Consider the following 25,691-nt stretch of genomic DNA (forward strand, 5'->3'; position numbering starts at 1 on the left):
TTTATAATTTTAAAAAAGTTTTTTATATTTAAAATTATACAAATTTTGATAGATTCTTTTTTAGGATAAGTTTTAATAAATTTTATGAGACTTTTTAGTAAAAAATATACATCAAACAAATTTTTTGAGACTTTCTTTCTTTTTTATTTTTGCAAACAGACAAGTTTTTCTTTTTTCATTATACATTATATCTTGTCTCTTTCCATAAAGTTGTTGACATTAATAATTTTTTTATCATTTTGATCAATAATTAATATGTCTTGATACATATGATATTAGAGATCTTTTTAATTTAGAGCATTTTAATTATGCATTTATACATATAATAAACATGATATATATAAACATGAGAAATATATAATTCAATATAATTTTAATGAACATGAAAGATTGACTTATGCATAAGTGAAAAAATATGAGATTTGAAATAATTGTTAAGACATATTTTTTGTTTGGTGTGATCATTATCTATGGAATGATCACATACTACTAATAGACATTGTGACATAATTAATTTTTATACAACTAACATGATTAATGATAGAATGAGAATATATTCTAATAGAAATTGATTTGTTATTTATAAGATTTATGATTCTTTGTACAAGATAAATTTTATTTAAAATATTAGATAGACAAAATTCATAGATTTTTATCATAAATATTTTAAACAGAATCCTTTAAAATCTTAAAAATCCATAATATCCTTTCAAATATTATAAATTCTTTATGAATCCATTAAAATTTGACCTACAAAATCCTAATCATAAAAATCTTTAAAAAAAATCTTAAAAGTCATTTCATTCTTACATAACCTTTTAAAATCTATTAGATTTTTTTATAACAATAATCTTTTAAAATTCTAATTCAATAATTGTCATAATTCTATTTAGGTTAAAACATCCTAATAAATAAACAAAAAACAATTACCCCGAAACAGAACATGGGATGAGTATTGAATATTGAGTAAGGTATACTCACATGAAGCCGTAGAATATGGTACTTGTTTGGCTTATAGTTTTTCAAGTTAAGCACGTTTCTTATTTTCTTGTCGTTTGCATCTTGAAGAGAGATTGAACCTCCCTTCCAGTTAATGTCCCTTGTATTCTTCATTGACTCACAGTGCTTACGAGCTTCAGAGTATTTTTCTTTCACCAACCTCACAAAATTCCCTAAAGGCATTTCCGCTTCAGGATCGCGTAACGTTAGCTCCACGCTCGTTCCATTCGGCAAGAGGATTTTAAACGTAAACACTTTTTCAGAATCGTCGTCGTCGCTTAGCACCAGTCTCCTCTTTCTAGAGTTCAACCCTTCCATGCTCTCGCAACCTAACCCGACCAATCCAAAGCGCAATGTCGTTTGAGAACTCAGTCAATTAAGAACAATTCAGAATAATACATACAAAAGAAAAACGTGACAATGACTTATTACGAGAGAATTTGCTCGTATTAATTATTGATTAATGGGAGCTGAAAATGTGAGCAAAACTGAACGTGCATTGTTTCGTTCCTTGGGGAACACGCATTTGGACACACACACAAGTATGGCATGTGTGTGATGAGAACTGAGAAGCTCAGAAGCACTTCTCTTACCGTGTGAAAGAAGTGGTGTGAGAAGCGCTGATTCTGCACAAGCTGGGAGAAGGAGTAAAAAAATGGTGAAATTTGCAGTGAAATGGGGAATAAATAAGCCTGGGGAGGCGAAAGGGCTGAGAGTAAGAAGGAAAAAAAGAGAATGAAAATGGAGGGTCGCAGAAATTGTAATATGGTGCGGTTTGGTGTACGGGAATGGAAACTCAACCAATATGAATTGGACACGTGGACTTTATCTGTTAGAAAGTGAATAAGTGATGGGATGCGTGAATGCTACGTTTAAAAACGGTAAGAGACTTTCCCGTTGAACTCTAATTTAAATTCTCCTTTGACCATACTATTAAATAGTAAAACTAATAAATAAGAAAATGTATACTCTATACTATAGACTATTCCCTCTAGTCCTCTGACAAAAAAATATGAGATACTAGTTTAAAGTTAACTAATTATATTTAATTTCATTAATTTTAAATAAAAAATATTTTTTTTATTGAAATTTAATATCAAGAATAAAAAAATTTATTTAAACTATAACCTTAATTAAATAAAAGATATTTTATAGATAATAAAATTAAATAAAGTAAATTTAATTAAAATTTTCTTATATTTTAAAAAAAGAAAAAATGATTTTTTTTTATATTTGAGATTGGAGTATATTTTATTTTTATATACAAAGTAAAATGTTAAAAAAGGGAAAACTCCATGTGGCAATTTTTAAATCAACCTATTGTTTCGTAAAACTAATTAATATTTTAAATTTTAACATAATAATCTGATTGAAAATATAATTATTGATTATTTGACCATTTAAATCAATCTGTAATTATGACACCCCGTGCTATGATTCTTGCAAATAATTAAGAATTACAATTTCAATTGAAATCAATTTAATATTAATAAAGTTTTCTATCACGGAAGAGAACATCTGTAAACATAAAAATATTTAATATATAGGATATTATTTGTCACAAATAAATTATTGATTACTCACCATAACTTTTTTCTCAAATAAAAAATTATTTTTTATAATTAGGAATCATTAACTGTTTTAATTATTTTGGATTTTGTTCTCTTATAAATTTTAATTAATAAAAATTACAATAAGAAATTTTTTAATAATATTAATTAATTTGGTTTTTATTCTATTATAAATTTTAATTGATTAGAATTATAATAATAAAATTTAATAATATCATCTTGCATGTAATATGGAATAGAAAAGAAATAATAACTTTTCAAATTGCCATAATTTTAATCTCGCTTTCATTTTGTTAGTTTATTTTAATATTAATTAAAGATGTAAAGAAAAAATAATTACATGATTTAAAAAAAAATCTAATTATGTATAGTAGGTCCAAATTTATATTTACTAAATAGATAGAGAATCTACTGATAAAAAAAGATAGAAAACCTTTGAAAATAAGCATAGATATATTATTTATGAAAATAAATATTGATCAAGTATGAGTATTGAATATATCCATCAAGTAATATTTAGTATTTACTACTTGATAAATTCTCGCTAATTTATCATAACTAATTTCTTGTATCGTGTTTTATACTGATATTAAATTTAATTTTATGATTTATAGAAGTAATTTTTGTGTTTATTAGTTTTTTTTCTAAAATTAATTGATTAATTAGAAACTAAAAATAGAATAATAACATTGTTATAGCATTTTTAGTGGGTTTTTATCTCAAAAATCTCTTTTCACTATATCTACCACTCTTACTCAAGAGTTCTCTAGAGGTTGAATTTAAAAAAAAGAACTTTCAAGAATTCATTTTTTAAAAAATATTATATTTTAATGTTATTTGAAAAAAAAAAAAACTCTACTTTTAATGTCATCTTCACACTTTTCTTGTTATCCATTCGATATGATGGGGGAATGGGGATACAACACCTTAGTAATCAATGACTTTCTTTAACTTTATTTCAAGAATACTCGGACTTGTTGAATGGTAGAATTCATTTTGTGTTTTTAACTCACTTTTTATGCATAACCGGTGTCAGGTATGTTGTTGACACATCATTTTTTACTTCAATGAAAAAAATTCATATTTTGGATTATTAACTTACTTACGATGGATCTCACAATAGATCCCACATTTTTATATAAAATTATTTTCAGTGTAAATCAAAATAATTATTTATATGAATTTTAATTATGAAACAAATGTGTAAAAATAAAAATGTTAAAATTTTAATTTGTTTTTTTTATCACCACAGGTTTTTATTTTATTAAATCACTATAAGTTAAACTAATAAGAAATATATAACATTCAATAAATAGAAAAACTAATTTAACTAAGTTTGATTCAGATTATTCGGCTCAATAAAAGATCATCCAACTCACGGTTTAACTCGAGTTTAATATAAATCTTTATTTTTGACTCAAACTCAATTTAAAAATAATTATTTTACAAACTTTTATTTATTCATTCATTTATTTTGTACAATAAAATTAATATGAAAGTATGTAAAATAATTATATTTATTATAATTATATCAATTTAATGATATAAATACTTTTTAAATATATATTAAATTTATAATTATTTTATCTGCGTTATTTGTTTATTTTATACTAAAAAATTAATGTTAATTTAATTAAAAATAAATATGCAAATTTAATATATATATATATATATATATATATATATATATATATATATATAATACATATACATGAAAAATGATCAAATTACACAGGTGTAACTTTGATAATTATTACACAATTTTTATAATATTTGAATAATATTTTCTTAAAATTCATGGTTAGATTAAAAGTTCCTTTCAAGTAGATTATATATACAAAATTTTATATTAATCTAAAATCATTTATTATCTCGTACATATAAATTACAATTTATCCAATATAAACATTTCAAAATATACTAAAATATAGATAATTTGATTACCTTCTTATTGATGTTTAATTTTGATAAAATTCCATACACATGATCTTTGTGATATATAGATATAATTCAATTATTGAATTAATAAAAGTCATTCTACATCAAGTTATAAAAATAGTATAATAATTATCAAAATTACACTAATATAATTTGATATATATATATATATATATATATATATATATATATATATATATATATATATATATATATAAAGTTGGTTCATGAACCGATCAAATTGAGTTATACATAATTCAAATTCAAATTTAACTCATTTAATTAACAAACTTAATTATTTCACTAAAGTTCAACTCATTTGTTTCATAAATTAAGTTTAACAAGTTAATGGTCAAATCCAGTGAAACTTTTTTTTAAGTTGATTTGATTCATTTTCGTTCCTAACATGATTACTCTGAATAACAAGCAATGTTATAAAAAAAAATGTGATTACATGTTTCAAAATGCAACGGTTAAAGAAAAAGAAAAAAACTTCACAGTTCACCTTTTCCCACCCACCCACACTTCATTCATGCTACCTACTTTTAACCGATTCACCTTCTTACCTTCTTATCCTCCAAGTGTGATTTTTCCCTTTCGTATGTGGGAAGAGAGGAAAGTTTCCTCTTTTCTCTGTTTTTTTTTTCTTTCTTTCTGATTTTTCCCTTTTTGTCTCTCCTTGCAAATGGTGACTGTGATTGGATAATGGAGGCAACAGTCTTTGGCCCTTCTTCCCCTCCATTCTTTGAGAAATTGTGTTATGTTGGTTCTTTGATTGAGTTTTCGGATTTTGTTGATCTTTTATTCTTTCCTTTTATTATTTTTGGCGCTAGAGATGGCCTAGGCTACTGCTCCTTTCCTTTTATTGTGTTTATTTTATATTGACGTTGATATGTGGAAATGGTATAGTGATTTCAGATGCATATGGGACAATTACAAGGAGAGGAAGAGGTGTATCTTATTGCAAATTTATATATATTAGTATATTCTAGGGAGCTAGTCGATATTTATTCTTTAAGATGATTCTTGTTTTGTCATTAGTAAGTACTGTAAAATGTCTTATGAGTATTAAGTTTATACAAATTTTTATATTATTATATTTTAATTTTATAAAATAAACATTATTAGTAAATATGTATATAAATGTTTACAAAAGTGTATATAAACAGTTATTTTATATGTTAATATATATTTAAAAAAAGTTATTTTATATCATTTTAAACTATATACAAGTGTGTTTAAAGAAATGTTTGCATTTGTATATAATTTAGAGGTAGTTTTATGAGTCACAGTTAGACATGAGGAATAAGAATTGAAGTTGTGATTACCGGTTGACCTAAGTCTGATTTTAACAACAATAAATAAAAAAACTATTGTCTCAACTTTTAATTATAATTATTAATTATATTATTATTGTTAAAACATATAACGAATCAATATTCTCGACTTTTTATCATGCATTGACATATAAACTTGAATTAACAGGAATAGTTTATTAATAAAATTAATAACAATAATGATCATACAGAAGAAGATAGGTGAGAAACTAGAATTGGTGTAAATATATAAATAAGGGGAATAAAATATAAAAATTTAAGATATTTACATGTAGTTTTAAAATGAGACAATATATCAATAAATTATTGGTCTGAATAGTATTAAATTCTAATTTTTTGAGTAAGATCTCGAATTTGAATCTTTATAGATAAAAAAAATATGATGATAAAGTATCACAACTACTTATATTTCTAGATGGGAAAAGAAAGAAGAAGATTAAAAAATTAATTTTAGAACAATGGTTTTTTTTTAATCTAAAAGGGTTTTAAACAAGTGGGGAGAATAATTACCTATTCGTTGGAAGTAAGAATGGAGGTGGGGATTTATGTGCAATGTAGGCATGGGTACGCTACTATAGTATCCACCCTACTGGTATATAAAAGTAGGTTACTTAGGTAAATAATTTATATTACACATGTATTTCTTTATAAAAAAAATTATATTTTCTTAAGTTTATGACTAACAATAACAATCTAATAGAGGATAGTGAATTCTAATTCAATATACCTTATATTAAATTTGTGTTATATTTTATTTAAGAATATTAAACTATTATTTATTTTATTTATAAATTTATGAATTTGTTAACAAGTTCTTTTAAGATTGATTTCAAATGATGAATGATATTTTGTGTTAGTTGGTGTTTTAATTAGTAGTGCAGATTTGCACCAATTCAATGACTTATCTTTACAATGTTGGATGATTATATCTGTAATGTTTATTTATAAAGTAAGTTTTGATAAATCAATGTTATGGTTGATTTAAAAAATTATCTTTGAAAAATAGAAGCCTGTTAAACCATTTAACTAATGAGTATTAAAGTTGTCACCACGGGTATGAGACTAGTTATATGAGCCAGGGATAGAGGTATATAGGTATCCAATGAAACGCGAGAATGAAGATTAAAGTTGCTACCAACACGAATATGGGTTAAAATGAGTATTTTTTTTATAAAGTGGATATGAAATGAGTATTACAGGACCTTATCTAGATCTATCCATTATCATCCTACTTTTACTGTTATGTTTGAATTACCTAAAGGTACATTTCCATAACTTTTCTAATTGATATAGTAACTTTATTTATAAGTAAATTATGAGTTGTGTGCGAGTCTGAGTACATAGGTGCTACGGGTGTCAGAAATGAAGATTAAAATTATTATTATGGGTGTAACTAAGTATGGATATTATTTTTAAATGCAGGTATGAAGACAAATACTATAAGACCTATCCATTGCCATTCTTAAATATTTAAATAAAATAAAAAAGGAAAAGATGAAAAAATTTAGAAGTAAAAAAAAAAAAGCAAATAACATGAGAATAGTAGTGGGCAGCTATTAGGAGAAAACAATAGTTGAAGTTTAAAAATTAATAAAGTGTAAAATTATCTAAAATTTGTGAACATCAAAAATAGGTATCCTCATTATTAATAACAGATAATATTTTAATATTCGCAATTTTTCTTTTATTTGTATTTTAAAATTTGCTAATTATGACGAAAAGTCATTGGTGGCAACACTTTTTTCTTAATTTACCCAATTATTAAGCTTTTTGGTAATTTAGCAATTTAAAATTGGTTTAAATATCTTTTTATTCTTACAATTTAGTATTTTTTGTGTTTTTCCTTACAATTGGTTAAAAATTTATATAATGTATCTATGTAACTTACCGTCACCAGTACATAAAAAAAAAAAAAAAAACTTACCATCACCACACCAAAAAAAACTTGCCATCACGTACACTAAAAGACATACGGGTGCAGCTCCTTCTGGTGGATTGTTTCTTGTTTCTTTACATGGTCCCATTCTTTATATTCTCCCGTGTTTTTTTTTTTTTTGTCAATGTGTTTAAAATTTGGAATGAATTAAATTTTGCTAATTTGCATTTATTCGCCTATTTTTTCTCTCCTTTTCTTTTGTATCAAATCAATAAGGCCACAATGTAGCAATGAAAATTCAATCATGCCATTAAAGGCGCCGCCTAACATATACTATATAATACCACTATACAGTATACAACACTCTCACTCACTCGTTGTACTTGTGCTGTGTCGTGTAACAATGGCTCAGTTGAAAGAGCTTGTTCTGTTACCGCTCCTTCTCTTCATACAACAGTTGCCCTTTTTTGTGAAAATTTTGTTTCTTTTCCGAATTCCAGATTTGTTACTTGACATGCAGTTATTAAAGCGTCTGCATATATTGATACAGAGGCAGTTTCTGAAACCATAAAGGGTGGTGGTTGTTGTTGCCTACGTGAAAAATTGAATAAGGTGGTGTTGGCTTATAGTGGTGGCTTAGACACATGAGTCATTGTTCCATAGAAGGAAAAGGAAAGATATTTCCTATTTATTTAGTTCCGTATGCACAAACATAAGATCGGATCCCTCTTGCAGTTTGGCATAGCAAATTGTAGGAATTCAGTTAACACTTGAATCTTTATTTTCTTTTGAACTAAAATTTGCAAATAACTTTGAGTATTCTAAATGATGACAATATCCAAATCTTTTTATGATGCTTATCCACTGTTGATATATAGCATTTTGTTTTCAATACCAATACTTATGATGCTTGTGCTTCCAATACTACGTCAAATACAAACAAACTCAATCCAAGGTGGTATTTTCTCCTGAAGTCCTCTTGCACGCTTTCTGTTTTCCTCATGATCCCAAGTTTTGCATTGCTCCCCTAGCGGTCTCAATTTCGGTTTAGTTGGTAACCTTGTGTCAATAATTATCTTCTGGAGTTCAGCTGCATTCTCAAGTATGTACATAACTAATTCAACTTCACATGCTGCTCCACAAAACCCAACCAATTCCAACTCTTTGAGATTGCACCGAGATTCCATTGTAAATTTGCGTTCTGTTCTAAAAGAGGGTTTGGTATTTAGCATCTGCAACATGGAAAAAAGGCATATTCAGATCTACAACTATCCTAGCTTTTCAGCACATGCACATGCTTGATGCACAATACAAAGGGTCACAATACCTTGAGTGTGAACCTCCATAGTGAATGTGTTGCCTTTAATAGCAATGCACAAGCAAGTGTGATACCATCATCAACACAGGCAACCAGCTCCAAATGCTTGAGATTTTTTAACTTGGGAAGTTGACTTAGCCGGAAAAGCTGAAAATAAGACAGAAAAATGATATCGATCTTGCTAACAAGGAAAGCAACATAAAAAAAGGAAGAGCAAAAAGAAGGCTATACCACTTGAGGTTCGTTTTGTGTAATATCCAATTTAAGCACTTTTATTTGTGGGAGAAAACTTTCTCTAGTGAACTCCACAAAGGATCCTCCAAATGTTGCTTCCACAAGACATGGAACGCTCTTAAATTCTGTGTCCAAATGAGATCCATAGTATTTGAATGACATCAAATTCTCAGCAAAAATTTCTAGTTTTATCAGCTCCCAGCATCTTACCAATTCTAGACATTTCAGCTTGAGTGATGGACCTGAAACCTTCATAGTTTTTGGAACTCCCGAGTTAACCAAGCTCAACGTTTTAAGTAATGGACAGCGACACAGTAAATACTCCAGCATCTCCTCGGTCACAGTAATGGATTTCAGACGCAAAACATGCAAGGAATTAAAGCTTTCTAGTTTAAACAAGTGCAATGGAAGAACATATTCAAATGTATGTCCAAAATACAGCTCAAGCTTTTGAACCTTCTTTTGAATGGCAAAGTGAATCCACTTATCAACATCACACCCAGTACCCACATGAAACCAAAATTTCAATCCTTGTAGAGTGGAACTCTTGAGTGAACTTAACAATTCATTGATCCAAGTTGTATATGTTTGCCTTTCAGCATCATACATGATCTCCATTGCCGTCTGCAATTGCCTTCCTGCAGCCTTCTTAATGTCTTTTTTCATGTCTTTCATAATTGGTGAACCATCAAATTCTAAGGTTCCACAAAAAAAGGTCCATAGATATCTCCATTTTCTTGAGAGGATGCTGGTCCTAGCAGCCTCATTTATTGGCAATTTAGATAAAATGGCTACAGGGATTCCATCTGGTAATTTGTTGATAAGATCTCCTTCATAATCTTCCTCATTGTTAGATTTTGCTCTTTTCTGTTGATTATCTCTGCTACCTGCATCTTGCATGTTCATCCTGGCCTAAACTTCACCAAAATTCAGGGATCAACAAGATAAGAAATAGGGAAATTGAATGATCAACATCGCAAAATAATGTTCAATAAAAATAAAAGGAAAGGAAGGAAATATCAGAGAGCGAATGCACAAAATGATTTAATCTCCAAGGAAAAGAAAATTTCATTGAATTTTCTGATTTTCATAACACAACCTATGTAAAAACACAAATGATGCAAATGTAATGTTGTAACATGGCTTTTGAACATTTGTTTTTGAAAATTAAATGAATCAAATCATGACTAACAATTACTCATGATGTAAGTTTACTGAATAAACATAAAAATGAGAATAGATACCTCTTTAATTACTATCTTCTCTTGTGATTTGTGAATGAGACGGATGTTATAGTTATGATTATTTTTTCATGGAATGTTAGCAAACTGATGTTAGTAACTAGGAACCCGTTTGAAGTCCTTGCTTTGTGATCCACATGGAAGAACCTTTTACTAAGTAAAGATCCGGAGTATGCTCCGTTCGTGAGGGACCTCATCTCAAATTACCTTTTTTTTTTTTCTCCGTATCTTCGGGAGTTCATTTAATAATATACTTTGCTTTGTTTAGAATCACATGATTTCTAAGCAAAATGGAAGGTAGGAACGGGCGTTGCATTGCTTATTGTTGAACACTACTTTTCGAGGTAAAAAATCTGGTATCACATGGTTGCCTTTTTTTTTTTTTTTACAATGATCGAAGGTTCAAATCTTTGATTCCATGTATATTTATCTGGACCCCATCTCTTTTATTCAAGAATAATATTTATCTCTTGTAAATTTTACTTTATATTTATTCAAACTATACAAGGAAGAAAAAGATTGACAAATCAACAAAGTGTAACATGATTGACAAGTAATATTATCTTATAGGTAACATTTGGATATTAAACCTTAGGTCAAAATAAATTACTATGAATTTTTTTAAGTGACAACTTTAGAATTTGCAAATAGAAAATAAAGCATGATTCCAAATTATTTTCACATGAAATTTAAACTCTAATGTCGTTATTTATCCGCTATTACTTGGTGAAAATAATATAAAAATGATTTTTTTTTCTATTGATAAAAATATATGTTCTTTTATTATTTTAAAAAACAAAAAGTTATTTAAAGCAAGAAATTGTATCATTAAATTTATTAATAATACATTATTAAATAATAAAATATTTTTTTAATGAAACTATTAATATAAACTAATTTCTAATTCTAATTTCACAAGTACTCCTACCGGCATCTGGATCCTGCACATAGTGTAATCAGTAATATTACACCAACTTGTTTTGAGGAGCAGCGTCGTTCTCGCTACTTAAATCACAACACAACTATTACCACGTCATTTGCACGTGTCATCTGTATTATAGAATTTCTATATGCTCTACAATATTAAGAAAAAAACAACAAAAGAAGATAATGTCATATTTCACACTACTAAACGGGAATATTTTATTTCACAAAAAAAACGTGACAAGTTGATAATTTCCCTCCCATTCCTCCTTTTTTTTTATTCTGGATGACTTTTTCTTTTTGTAATCTAACTTTGTTATAAAATAAAACAAAATAATGCTAAAACAGGAATAATATTTCATAACAGCACACAATAAACACTTATAAAATACTAATAAAATATTAGATAACAGTAAAAGAAAATATTACATAAATCATAAATAATAACATCATATTATACAAATCTAGAATGATATAACTAATAATACGAAAATACAGATAATACTGTTCCTTTTTTAATTGGGGGTGCATAGATAATAATATTCTATTATTTAAAATAAATAAAAAACAATAAAATTAAGTAAAAACTATATATGCTATATTTTAATAATATTAAGAAAAAACATTTTGTAAAAAAATCAATGCATTTAATGAACGTATGGTGACCTACCGAAGATTTTTTTATGGAAGTAACCTACCAAAAGATTTAAAAATATAATAATTAATGACACAACCAATCATAAAATTATGGTGAAACATGATTAATAGATGATATTGTTTCTTAAATATGTGATTATTAATTCGAAACATAGTTCATGTTTATAAAAAAATATTTGTTGAAAGAAGTGAAAAAAAAAGATAATACTATAATATTAAAAGTTATTAGCACAAATAGTTTGATACTTGAGTTTCTTATTCAACGTTTGAAATTTGATATAGGCTTAGACAGAGTACATCCTGATTATACAAACAAAATAAATGATACTAGAATATTAAAAAATAAAAATTATAATAAATTCTTATTCGCATAATAGTATAACTGTAAGATATAAGAACTAATTGTAAAATAGTATCCTAATATATAATTAAAATAACAGTGAAAATAACTATGAACATTTATATTTGTAAAAAACTGATGAGTATTTGTAAAATCATAAATAATATATATTTACAACGTTAATACTAATATCATTTTAATGATTATAAATAAAAATGAGATATTCTCAGTTTTTTCAATGTTAATAAAGAAGTACACTTAATTATATTTTTATATAATAGGTTAGAGTTGTTAAGAGCAATTTATTTTTTAATCATGATTTTTTGAAGATAATTTATATATATATATATATATATATATATATATATATATATATATATATACACTGTTCTCTTTTAGTAAATTTCAATTTATAACTTTAATTATTTTTTTACAGCTTTGAATATTTTTATTCTTATTCCACATTCTTTAAATTAATTAACGTATTTTTAATATTTTACTTATGATATCATCCAAATTTAAAATAAGAATATAATATACTACATACTCAGATTTTTAATAAATTTTTTTTTTTTTTATTTTACATAATGAGTGTGCAAGTTAAGGCTATAAAAATAAAATGTTTTTTCAAGATAAAAGTTAGTATTAAAAACTGTTAAAAACTTCTAAAACGTTATGTTTGTATATGATCTGTAACTTATTAGGTGCTAGCTGTATAAAAATAAAATACGAATGGTGCAATTGGCACGGATAAGATTTAATATAAGGAGGTGTGTAGCCACCGTGTGACTGGGTTGGCACTGAGCCACCGACGCGTCTTGGTCCTCTTGGATGCTCGTTCATTGGGTGACTATGCTCATTGTCAATTGCAAATCATATGAAGCGTTGACTAATCGGTTGTAATAAATAAAAAATTTAAATTTAATTATAGATGCGTAAAACATGTAACAAATTAATCCTTCAAATAATTTAATAATAAATTAATTTTTAAATTTTATAATTTAATATCAAATTAATTCTTAAAAAAATATAATTTATTATTAATTAGATCATTAAATATTATATTTAACGATAAAATAATCTGATAAATTTAATTATATGATTAATTTGTCACTTTTTTTATTTATTTAATATTAAATTTATATTTTTAATTTTTCATGGATGAATTTCTCCACACATCATACTTTCATAAACAATTTGACTATTTATTCTTAAAAAAATAAAAAATAATACTCCTTTCAATTTAATTCACGAGTACTTTGACCGCAAATATTGCTTGTTCAAGGGTGTTCGAATTTGAAGTCATAATTTTTATTAAATTCTTGGTCCGCGTTATCCAATTGAACTTCAACTAACTACATATGTCGTGACGTTGGTGTCGTTTTCTTCTTCCGGGAACATGCAAAACTAAATTATTAACACGCCTTTTACACCACCGTACCAAAACTTATATAAACCCCTCAACACAACCAAATTGTTTCATCAAAATCAAAATATTTTTAGTTCCTAAGTAAAATCAAACAACTACACACGTGTTTATTTATTTGTTTGTTCAGAAAAATGATGAGGGGTGCGGAATACGAGCGTGTGCTAAGGTACTTCGATGAAGACGGTGATGGAAAGATTTCACCCTCAGAGCTAAGGAACAGAATAGCAATGATGGGTGGTGAGGTTATGTTGAAGGAGGCTGAGATGGCGATCGAGGCGTTGGATTCGGACGGCGACGGGTTGTTGTGTTTGGACGATTTGATGAATCTGATGGAGGCTGCTGGAGAAGAAGAGAAGTTGAAGGATTTGAGAGAAGCCTTTGATATGTATGATACGGAGAGGTGTGGGTTTATTACTCCAAAGGCCTTGAAGAGGATGCTGAAGAAGTTAGGGGAATCTAAGTCAATGGTAGAGTGCAAAGTGATGATAAGTAGGTTTGATTTGAATGGGGATGGCATGCTTAGCTTTGAAGAGTTCAGAATTATGATGAAGTGACTACGATGATGGTGGTGATGATTATGATGCTACATGTACATTGATTCTGGCACTTGCTGGCTAGTTCATGTGTCTATAGTTTGGTTAGTTTGGTGGGTTTCAATTTGATTGATTAATCTATTTGTATGTACATTGTGCCTAATTTGTTTCTGGCTTATTCTTTTGTTGATTGATACAAATCATGGATTTGTAAATCGCTTTTTGATTATTAGGAATAACATCTTGGTTAAAGGAAATTTCACTAAAAAGAATCTTGGTTAAAAGAAAGGCATCAATTTTTTAGTACGTTTTCTGTAACAAGGACAGCAATTGCTGGATACTTTACCCATCATTTCATTTTCCAAGTTAAAACCAGAACCGTGTCTGAAAGGCATCGGATTTTACTATTCTAATACTGTGTTCTTTATTTTAATTTACTTTTTATCTTGTAAAGTGACTCGTCCTGCTTTGTTTACGGATTATATTTTCGAATGCAATTATTTGAAAAGAAAAGTAGGAATCAACTTATCTTAATGGCTTTTTAACAATTGAATTATCGAATCAACGTCTCATTTCTTCATGTTTACTTTGGGTACGACTTTCTGTCCGGGAGAAAAGAACTTGGAAAAACTATGTTAATGTTATGGAGTTATAGAGAAGCTAACCGGCTTATTATTCGTTTAATGGGTGTAGCTCTAACTAAGTTTACACCATAATTGAGTTTATAGGAAAAGATCTAAAGTCGATTGCATAATACACTTTTAGAAAAGGACAAAAAATTTTAAGTGTGATTAAATTCTAATAATTAGTCTCATAATTAATCTAGATGATCAAAACTTATGAGATATTTCAAAATTTTATAGAAAAGTCAAAGATTCTAATTACCGTAGTTGAAAAAAAAATCTATTTATTTACATGATCTAGAAATTATTTGGATCTAATGAGAAATTTATTATTCCATCGAGAGATTCCAATGTATGTTAGTGAATTAATACTATTTATATACTTATATAAGTTTTAGATTCTTTGCAATTTTAGTATTTTTTTTAAAATTTAATTTTCGTTTGCTATCTTTTTTTAAGTTTTATGTCTCTTTTTTGTTAATAATATTGGTTATTTTCAAAAACTTTTTATTAATTTGTTTTATTATTCAGAAACAACACCTACTCTAAACAAGAAAAGCCAAAAAAAAAAAAACTCCAATATGTTGATTTAGTGAAATAACTGTGTGCTTAGTTAAGGGTTTCTCTCTTAACCAAACACACTACAAGACACCAATGAGAAGATTTTCCATTAAACCAAAGATTCTATAAGACATGTATTTTTTTATTCAACAACTCTAAATTTACCTCATTTGAATTATGAAAAATCCAAATATAACCTCATGAGAAGAGTCACAGTTGAAGAAAAGAGAGAGAGAAGAGTCAAAGTTGAAGAAAAGTGAGAGAGAGGGGCCAATTGATTGTTAAATTTAAGAAATTATGTAAAACTAATCGGGTAGTTATAATTGTCTACTAGTTCTTTCCTTTTTTTTTGGAAGAACTGTCTACTAGTTCTAAGGTTAATTAAATTACATTTAAGTTTGTTTAAGGGGAGAAATTAATTATCTAGTCATGAATCATTATGGGTGAGTTTGTTTGAATTTTAAAAAATAATTTTAAAATAAATATTTTTTTAAGAAGTATATATGATTTATTTCTTAAAATAAACAAAAAAAATATTTTTCTTAAATAAAATTAATTTAGACAAACACACTAGAAAAACAGAAAAATATTTATTTTATTAAAATAAACATTTTTTAACAAGTTAATTTAAATAAATTGGGCTTATGTCAATTATGAGTCTGGCCAATACTCATAATTTCTATCTATATAAGAATACAGGCCCACAACAAATCAATTATAAAAATAACATTCATATAATATATGAAAATAAAGGGTGTCATCCATTAAAGGTATTTTTGCAAATATATTGAACCATTTTTATTCAACTTGTAATATTGAAGAATCTCCTTTAACATGTGATTGTATATGGGAATAAAACCCTCATTTTTATTGAATAAAAGGATATTATAAGGAAAAAAAATATCAGTACAAACATATAGATACCTTATTCCAGAGTGACTCACTCTACTTTTGTTTTTTTTTTTAATGTAATTTTGGACTTCTTATTTTATTTCATTGCAGTTTAATTTTCTATTTTAAAATAAAAATATTTCATCTTTCTATTTTCCCCCTCAAATCAAACACACTTTAAGCCTTTTTTTTTTCTCTCCCTCTTTAAGGTTTACTTTTTATCAAAATGTCCTGCTGGAGAATCCGGTTCAACTATAAATATCTCTTTTTTGGTGATTTTTCTTCAAGTGAATGTTCGGCTATAAAAATATGTCACACCCCAAAAATTTGCTTGCATGTGACGCACGAACATGTTTAGCTATATATATGACGTCAATAATTAAATTTTAAGATGAAATGATAAAAAATATTCTTACATATATTTTTCTTATTTAATATATTTACTATAAACACAAGACTTTGATGTTCATACTTTAACTTATAAGAGAAATTTTTAATTTCCTAAAGATCTTGAGTTCAAAATGTTTCTTTTCCACTTTTAATTTTTTTTTAAAAATAACATGACCAGAAAAAAGTTTTTTTTATAATTTTTTATACGTTTTCTTTAAAAATATTATCACGGAAGAAGTTTAAAAAATTTATTATGAAGTTAAAAAAAAATTATTTTGATAAAAATATTATGTTAATTTTATTAAATTATTTAATGTGATAAATATTTCAAGATTTTAGTAAAAATATTATATTACTCTTTTATTCTCACAAAACTTATATGAGACTATTTATCACTAATTAGGTAAATTTAGTCCTTCTTAGTCATCTTGATTCTAGTATTCATGATTAGTAGGAATGACTTTCTTCTACATCAAAAAAATTTCCTTGTGTCAAATGGCCCCTAGTATTATAATTTACACCGAAAATGTACAAAAATGAAACTGATTTATTTAAATGAAATGTGATTTTCTTAAGATCTATAGGAGAAATATCACCTATAAAAAAACAACAATGCGGTGAAGTTGAGTTGTGACCGGTGATAGAGGCCCGCAAACACATACGTATATAAGGAGAAAACCTGAAAACAGAAACACAGTGGAGCAAATAGAAAGAAACAAAAGCCAAAAACAATGGATATGGTTATAGAGGTTCTCTCCGGTGCGCACTTCTCCGGTTGGCATCCTTCTACGACGTCGTCTTGTTCTTCTCCAACATCCTCACATCATCCATTCGTCATCGGTAGCTAACTATATTATATTATATATACACAAACCCAACACAACCATTCATCTTTTTTTCTTTTTCTCCTTACATTCATCATTTTTTTTTCAATCCGTTTGGATCCATGGAAAGTAAAAAAGAACGCTCCAACATTTTTTTCCAATTTTTTTGTTTACTCTCTGATTGAATGAACATCTCGCTTTGTCATACATATTATTTTTTATCAGTAGGAATGAAAGACTTATCATACATATATACATAAACATAACTGCTTCGGTTCGCTGCTTTTCTTGCTCTTTGCATTCTCTCACGATGGATTTGATCTTACAAATGTAAAAGAAACTCGAAACATTAATTACAATAATTTTCCTACATTTTCTCATCGGAGAGAAATCTAATGGCATGTGTATGTGATGTTTATGCGTTCCTCTATTCGATTTGCGTTCTCTGCGTGGATCAGGTGTCTCTGGAGGCACGGCATCGGGAAAAACCACAGTGTGTGATTTGATCATTCAGCAGCTGCAAGATCACAGAGTTGTGCTCGTTAGTCAGGTCTCTGAGATTCTCTTTCTTGAATTGAATCTTGTGGCGGTATTGGATTTGGATCAAAGGGAATCATGAACACGAAATCATTGAATTTCTCGAGTTACTTGCATTATGCTAAATCTAAAATCGAATAAAAATGAATTCACGTTGATCTGTTAATGTTGTAGGATTCATTTTACCGCGGTTTGACGAATGACGAGTTGAAACGCGTTCATGAGTATAATTTTGATCATCCTAGTACGGTAGCTGGAACCTTAATTAAGATTATTAAATTAATTAATCTTTTAGGATTCTAATTCTAACCTTGTGTTATGATTTTGGTAGATGCATTTGATACAGAGCAACTCGTAGAAACTCTCAGTAAGCTCAAATCTGGACAGTCAGTTCAGGTTCCGTTTTACGATTTTAAGCTTCACCAGAGATCTTCTGAGAGATCCAGACAGGTTCCCTTCTTACGCATTAAGTTAAAATGAGGTGTTAAATGCTAATATCATTTGTTCTCAGATTTGTTGCTCAGATTATTGAATCTTTTCTCTTATGCCAGTAACGCGATAATCTGCCAGTTACAGAGCTCCTAGAGAGCCAACGGTCGATGTCATACCTTTGATATACTTGCTTGTGTATCTATCTAAGCATGCCTGAAATTGTATTTGTTTTATTCAGAAGGGAAAAAGGGTATAATTTTCTAATTCATTCATACCATTGGCTTGTTGAATAGATTTTCTTAAAATTTAATGCCCTTTCTTCACTATTGGACCTGAGTTGCTAGATGTTTTTCTTTTTTTCTGATAACTATGATCGGAGGTGCAATATTCGTATAAAATGAAAATTTTGGTAGATTATTATTGTTTTTATTTGGCAGGTCAATGCATCTGAAGTAATTATTCTGGAGGGAATATTGGTTTTTCATGAACAACGTGTCCGCAACATGATGAATATGAAGATATTTGTTGATGCAGGTCTTTTGTTCTTCCTTTTTATTTTTCCCCATCTATTACAGGTTAGATAAGCTAAAATGTACAAAGTTTTGTTTATTATGAGGAAAAAATCAAGCTGGGAGGACAACAATAGACTAATTGAATTCTCCTCCCATGTTGTGTGTACTCATTTACCGACATGGAACTTGATTTTGCAAATTCTGCTATCGCTAGAATTGATCAAACCTGGTCGTAAACCATGGACTATAGTCTATAGGTAGAATGATCAAGCCTTTCAAGTCTTAACATTATTTTCACTTAGCAAAAAGTATGCTAGACAAGGTTTTTAATAATCTGAGGTAATATAAATTGCTGTGTTATAGTTTCTTGAACACCATGAGTCTCTTTTTGGATCTATAGATCCTATCCGATTATCTGTTTTCATGTGTATAAGAAAGGGAGTTATCAAGGACAGACCACCATGTTACTCTTCAAACCGTCGTTCATTTTCGAAGAGCACTCAACGTAACTATGATGATCGGCATTGGAAATCGTGTGATTTAGTACAGGGAGGAAACTTTGGTCCATGTTCTGCTTGTCCATTCAAAGTTCTTGATCCTCTCTGGCAGATTCTTTTTGTCAGTAAATATTTTGAGATGATAAACATTAAACAGCGACAATAGTCTGGGAAAATAATATTTCTGTTGAAAATGTCGGTGGTTTTATATTTTCTTGTTGTCATACAGATATTGCATTGCGTGTTATGCAGATCCAGATGTAAGGCTTGCCCGCAGAATAAGACGGGATACTGTTGAGAGGGGTAGAGATGTTCACTCTGTACTGGAACAGGCAAGACTTATTATCTTTATATATTATTAACTTCATCAGATTGACAGATGTCATGAACTCGGGAATTAGGATTACCATTTACCAAAAGTAGTTTATTTGTAATTTTGTATCGATATCTTAAAATTGGTAAGATGATAAAAATAAAAAGCATTTTTTTGATTTATATCGATAATGAATAAATAATGCTACCACCCCGTTCTGAAAAATAATTGAGTGGGAAGAAACCGTTGTCCGATACACAATGATTCAGTCCCATTATTTATAAAGGACACAAGCTTTGAGTCAACATCAGATTGTAATTAGAGTAGTGATTCTTGTACACTCAGCTATTTTAAATATCTAGTTGATATCTTTTTTTTTTTGGGTCTTTATGTCTCTTTTCTTTTTCACATCAAATATTTATTTCTATATTATTTTTTTCTATCTCTAGATGTAAGGTAGTATATTGGGTGATTAAAGAAACACTTTCCTTGTAATAATATAGTAACCAGCCAACGAATGCCTCTTGTATTATGACGTTGTCTTTCTTTTTCAAATTGTTTTTCTTTTAGTTAAAAAGGAAAAAAAAGTCTTTTTGTTTGGGCAGATAATATTTTATAGAAAATGTTTGATGAACGTCCATTGTAGTATAAATATGTAGTGTTAGAGCACAAGCGTGTAGTGAAATTTAAGTAAAATTCCACATCAGATAAAAGTGGAAAAGTTGAACATCAGATAAACGAAGAGAAGACCAATATCTTACGATTTTGGGTTAAATGTGATATTAAATTTCTTTATGCGATGGCTCATGATCCTCCGGTATTTTCTCCCTTGGAATCTCCCCAACAATCTAGGAATAGAGAAGAAAAAGAAAAAAAATATAAACATAATTAAATTTATGATATAATAAAAAATGAGAAATATTGGTGAAATCTTTAAAATAAGAAGATACTTGTGTATCATTATTATTTTTTTTGGGTTGTATTCGGGTCCTATGTCTGTGTACTTAAGGAACACAGAGGTTTAGAAAACAATGTGGCAGCAGTAATAGTTGTTGCAGGGCAGTAATTTTGTTCTGTTTTGTTTAAAACTAATTTCTTATTGTCGTTCAACACGTGAAATTTGGTGGCTGATATGGAAAACCTTTATTGTTGCATTTTCAGTATGCAAAATTTGTTAAGCCTGCCTTCGATGATTTTATTCTTCCATCCAAAAAATATGCTGACATCATCATACCTCGCGGTGGAGACAATCTTGTAGCAATTGACTTGATTGTTCAACATATCCGCACTAAGCTTGGCCAACATAACCTCTGCAAGATATATCCAAATGTGAATGTTATACAGTCTACTTTCCAGGTGATTTTCATCTTGCTTCATCTTCCCCTCTTAAAATTTTCTTTTGCTTCTTTCCCCCAAGGAAATATTTCTTATGCTGATGCTAATTTATTTCTAATTTTGAAGTTTTCTTACAGACTAGAGGCATGCACACTCTTATTCGTGACAGGGACTTATCAAAGCATGATTTTGTTTTTTATTCAGATCGGCTAATTCGTGTGGTAGGTAACGGCTTTGAGCTTTCTACAGGATTTACAGCCCCTCTTAACAACTAATCTTAATATCACCGACTTCACAGGTAGTGGAACATGGTCTTGGTTACTTGCCATTTACAGAGAAACAAGTTATCACACCTACAGGTATGTCTAAACTAAAGAAGAGGAAATACCGTTTCATCATTTAAATCTGCCAGCAAGTGTTTCATTTGTTCATGTTTTAGCATAATATGATAGAGCGTGTAGTTAAATAACTAAACTTTGTTTGAATAATGCTACAAATTGCTAAGCTTAGCTACCATACCTCATTTCATGCTCTTTATAAATACACGCAGACTCCGCAATTTTTCCTTGTTATTCCATTTCAGGCTCAATTTATACTGGAGTTGATTTTTGTAAGAAATTATGTGGAGTATCCATTATTCGAAGGTAACTTTTTAAAAAAGTTTGACGACACTATAATTCTTCGTAGACTAGTTCATACTCCATTGTTGTTCATTTTTAAGACTGGCTGTATTAAATGTTCTTAATCTTGTAGTAAAGTTGGGAAACAAACTCGTTAGGCGTTAGCATTTGTTTTTTAAGATACCTTGTCCAGTATTAAATTTTAATTTCAAATCCAACCTTAGTTTGATATGATAAGAAAATTATTCAGTCCGAAACCAGTTTCATGTGGGAATATATCATTCAATATGTAACTCCTAATCTGAGGTGTGGAATGTGTGTTTATGTGACTTCTTGTGAATTTGATTTTTGCACCTCTATGAATCATGGTTTCCTTTATAACGTTTCAGTGGTGAAAGCATGGAAAATGCTTTGCGTGCTTGCTGTAAAGGAATAAAGATAGGAAAAATTCTAATTCACCGTGAAGGTGGTGATGAAACCCAGGTATTAATTTCCTTTCTGGCTCTGCTTATTATTTCTTGAATTTGCCAGATTTCTAAAAGATCAAGGTGATTTTTTTATATTTACATTTATGTATAATGTTAATTATTACAATGTTTTCCACTCCATTAGCTTATTTATGAGAAACTTCCTAAAGATATTTCGGAGAGACATGTTCTTCTCATGGACCCAGTACTTGGAACAGGTGAGTTATCTTTTTTACACCCATGTTTTTTAAACACCCATCAATTCTCTCAATCTCACTCTTCATGTCAAATCACATTACCTATAAAACCTATACTTTTCTCACTTTTATCTATTAGCATATTGGTGTCCATGAACAATCTCCACGTATTATTACTCTTCATTACAGCAAAAATTGTAGGAGATTGGTATCTTCCAGACCGGATCACAGAACAAAATTTTAGTTTCACACTAGATAGTCAACCTAGGAAGCTTCGTCCACCAAATTCTTCATTTACTTTTTTTTTTTTGTTCATTTATGCATGACACGGACACTTCTTTTGGCTGGCAATAAACACCTTAATGATTATCCAGGTAAAACTGCTAGCCAAGCAATCGAGCTTCTTATAAAGAAGGGAGTTCCAGAGTCCCGGATAATATTTCTTAACCTCATTTCTGTAAGTTATGTTTAATTGAAAACAAAACCATTTGTTACCAATACAATAAATTTTCAAAAATCATTTCAGGCTCCTGAGGGAATACATTGTGTATGTAAACATTTTCCGCATCTGAAAATTGTCACATCGGAGATTGAAGAAGGATTAAATGACCAGTTCCGTGTCATACCAGGGTTAGGAGAATTTGGTGATCGCTACTTTGGTACCGACGATTCTTAGTTTGAAAGCAAAGCAAAAAAGATTATAAGGAGAAAAAACAGGAACATATGTTGGAATTTATTACTATGTATAATAATCATCTGACTACTAAACACACATAATCATGAGCAACTACCCAAGTTTGACTGGATTGTCCAATTGGAACTTGATTAGGGTCAGGCATCACTTCATGTTTGTTAGTGAGCTTCCCTTCTGTTTTCCTTTGTTTCCGCAACAGCTAAAAAGGGTTGTTAATTGTAACTAACTATAACTGGTTTTGAATTTTTAGTCTTTGATATATATTTTTTGGAATTTTCTTTTGAATTGAGCCAACCCGGATCAACCGACCTAGTTGGTGGATTCGGTCAAGGTGGCTTTTTCTTTTTTTATTATGTATAATGCAAATGTTGCATCTGATTATTAAACATGCACACAAGGTTATTAAATTCGAAAGTTTATGTAGACTTATAAGAGTTTCATAAACTCGACTCTTAGATTCGCAAGAGTCCACTTCATATAAAAATAATAACAAAATATCTATAAATAATATACCAATTAAACATTTCAACAATATAATAAAACAAAATAATAAATCATAAATTTTATAATACTTAAATAACCAAGTCTAGCAATGCATCACTATTAGATAATGATGACTTGCAGATGTTATAGTAGTGGTAGAACATTCTCATCGAGGATTTGATGTTATTAGAGAACAAAGATTTAATGTTATTAGAGATGTGAATTTTTCGATTTAGAAACAACATACTAAATAAATGTATATTAAACACTAAACAAACAGAAAACAACCCAAAATGACTTACATTTTGATCTAATTTTTTAAACTTGTTGACTCGTTAACTCGGTGATAAACTCGAGAGTCTATCGAGTTTATTTAGAATTTATCGAATTCATTCAGAGTTTATCAAGTTTATCCAAAGTCTATTAAAAAGAAAGTTTACACATGAGTCAACTCACAGAGAATAAGAAAATTCATAAACTCGTAAGAATTAACGATTTAACTCGAGAGTTTGATAATCATGCATGCACATAATCATGAATAACTACACACTAAGGAAAGAAAAGTTCGAGTTTATTATCCAATTGGAACTTGATCCGGGTTAGGAATCACTTTTATGTTTGTAAGTTTCACTTTGTTTTCCTTTGTTGTTTCCAGTTAAGAAAGGTTTTTAACTGATTTTTTTATTCAACAATGGTTAGTTTTGTTAGAAATGTTTGAGAATTCAAACTCACAATTTCTCTTTCTTCTACCATTTTTCTTTCTTAATCATTAAATCAACCATATATCTCTCACTATGTAATTGGTCTGATTGGATCCCTTCATTTTTACGTTTCAAATGAGTCAACTCGAATCAACTCAACGAATTGACGGGAGAAAATTTCCCATTTGATACTCCAAGTTAATTTTTAAGGGGATGGATTTTGGTGGGGATGAATTTTAAGGATGTGACAAGGAATTAGGTCACGGAGAACTCCATTTTTCATACCTATTTATTGCGAGGCAAAAAAAAGTTGTTTTGCTACCCTATCATCTACATCAGGTGAAAAATGAACATAAATGCAAAACAACCACAAGTTTGATGTCAACCTTCGTTTTAAGTAATTTTAAGGGTGTAGACTTATTGATATTGAAATCAGAGTGTTTAGCCTTCAACGTTGTAAACTACCGAAGGGCGAAGAAAGGAGATAAAATGATATATATTGCTGTCTGAAAACAAACTTCACTCAAACTTCATACATCATGAATTCACGATTTAGGTCCCTGCTGCCTGAAACTAAACTTGGCGTTTAACTTTGTTATTACAGCTTTCCATCTAAAATTGAATCCAATACATCTTTACCATTTCCTTGATCCGACCAGAGGAATCGTTATATATTCTGGATATACAATCAACGTATCAGGGGGTTTGGTAGGACAGAATAAAAAAATATGAATGATAAAAAAATAGAAAAGAAAAGGAGTGAATAAAGATAAATGAGAAATCAAGTAAATTTAACTGTGTTCAATTTAAGAAAAAGAGAAATATCGAAAAAAAAATACAAGATAATCAATGGTTTTTTTATGACAGTTGTTGAAATCAAAACAATCAATTTAGTTTTTTTTACGCTGAGACAATCAATTATGAAAGAAAACAATCAATTTTTTTGTCAGAAATGTGATTATTATTCAATTCCGCCCGATTTTGTGAAGAAATAAAGAAGTAATGGACCCACTCTTTTTTTTTTACCGACCATTGCCCCTTTACCAAACACACCCCATTTTATTTCTCACCCTTTTTTTTCTCTCCTTTCTATTTCCCCACCATTTCTCTGCAACCGAAGGAGTTAGTATATATACAAGACTATATTTGAATGAATCTGCCAGACCATAAAAAAATAATTGGCAGTAAGTTTGAAAAAGCAATTTAAAAGAATGATG

At 28.7% G+C, this 25,691-nt stretch overlaps 3 protein-coding genes across 5 annotated transcripts; 2 read left to right on the plus strand and 1 right to left on the minus strand.

Annotated features, from left to right (window-relative positions):
* Positions 1-7,653: 7,653 nt before the first annotated feature.
* LOC102662529 (putative F-box protein At3g58860) lies at positions 7,654-11,153 on the minus strand. The gene is made up of 4 exons (XM_006600741.4): positions 10,518-11,153; positions 9,271-10,185; positions 9,049-9,186; positions 7,654-8,953 (listed from the first exon to the last, which is right to left on the minus strand). Exons 2-4 carry the CDS (start codon positions 10,177-10,179, stop codon positions 8,651-8,653), a joined length of 1,350 nt encoding a protein of 449 aa, XP_006600804.1. The 5' UTR covers positions 10,180-10,185; positions 10,518-11,153; the 3' UTR covers positions 7,654-8,650.
* A 2,678-nt stretch (positions 11,154-13,831) lies between these two features.
* LOC100816563 (putative calcium-binding protein CML19) lies at positions 13,832-14,810 on the plus strand. The gene has a single exon (XM_003549800.5). The coding sequence runs from the start codon at positions 13,996-13,998 to the stop codon at positions 14,416-14,418; it is 423 nt and encodes a 140-aa protein (XP_003549848.1). The 5' UTR covers positions 13,832-13,995; the 3' UTR covers positions 14,419-14,810.
* A 2,679-nt stretch (positions 14,811-17,489) lies between these two features.
* On the plus strand, positions 17,490-23,563 carry LOC100816209 (uridine kinase-like protein 1, chloroplastic). 3 transcript variants are annotated; one of them, XM_003550820.5, is made up of 14 exons: positions 17,493-17,702; positions 18,145-18,236; positions 18,398-18,467; positions 18,555-18,673; positions 19,093-19,189; positions 19,917-19,996; positions 21,139-21,333; positions 21,450-21,533; positions 21,611-21,671; positions 21,896-21,956; positions 22,322-22,415; positions 22,545-22,617; positions 22,971-23,053; positions 23,123-23,563. In XM_003550820.5, the coding sequence occupies exons 1-14, from the start codon at positions 17,594-17,596 to the stop codon at positions 23,270-23,272; spliced, it is 1,368 nt and encodes a 455-aa protein (XP_003550868.1). In that variant the 5' UTR covers positions 17,493-17,593; the 3' UTR covers positions 23,273-23,563. The 3 variants fall into 3 exon arrangements, 2 of the variants coding, with proteins under 2 accessions (XP_040867120.1, XP_003550868.1); XR_005889334.1 differs by having other exon boundaries at positions 17,490-17,702; positions 22,545-23,053; positions 23,123-23,189; XM_041011186.1 differs by having other exon boundaries at positions 17,490-17,702; positions 22,545-23,127.
* The last annotated feature ends 2,128 nt before the right edge of the window (positions 23,564-25,691 follow it).

The sequence above is a fragment of the Glycine max genome, chromosome 17 (genome assembly GCF_000004515.6).
Source record: "Glycine max cultivar Williams 82 chromosome 17, Glycine_max_v4.0, whole genome shotgun sequence".
Classification (NCBI taxonomy): Eukaryota; Viridiplantae; Streptophyta; class Magnoliopsida; order Fabales; family Fabaceae; genus Glycine; species Glycine max.

Bases quoted from the DNA above. Each gene is read 5' to 3' on its own strand.
- LOC102662529 (XM_006600741.4), bottom strand. From the start codon at position 10,179: ATGAACATGCAAGATGCAGGTAGCAGAGATAATCAACAGAAAAGAGCA. The intron at 9,187-9,270 runs GTATAGCCTTCT...TCTTATTTTCAG, and splicing joins CACAAAACGAACCTCAAGTG to CTTTTCCGGCTAAGTCAACT. The intron at 8,954-9,048 runs GTATTGTGACCC...TCCATGTTGCAG, and splicing joins TATGGAGGTTCACACTCAAG to ATGCTAAATACCAAACCCTC.
- LOC100816563 (XM_003549800.5), top strand. From the start codon at position 13,996: ATGATGAGGGGTGCGGAATACGAGCGTGTGCTAAGGTACTTCGATGAA.
- LOC100816209 (XM_041011186.1), top strand. From the start codon at position 17,594: ATGGATATGGTTATAGAGGTTCTCTCCGGTGCGCACTTCTCCGGTTGG. The intron at 18,468-18,554 runs GTACGGTAGCTG...TGATTTTGGTAG, and splicing joins GTATAATTTTGATCATCCTA to ATGCATTTGATACAGAGCAA. The intron at 21,672-21,895 runs GTATGTCTAAAC...ATTCCATTTCAG, and splicing joins ACAAGTTATCACACCTACAG to GCTCAATTTATACTGGAGTT.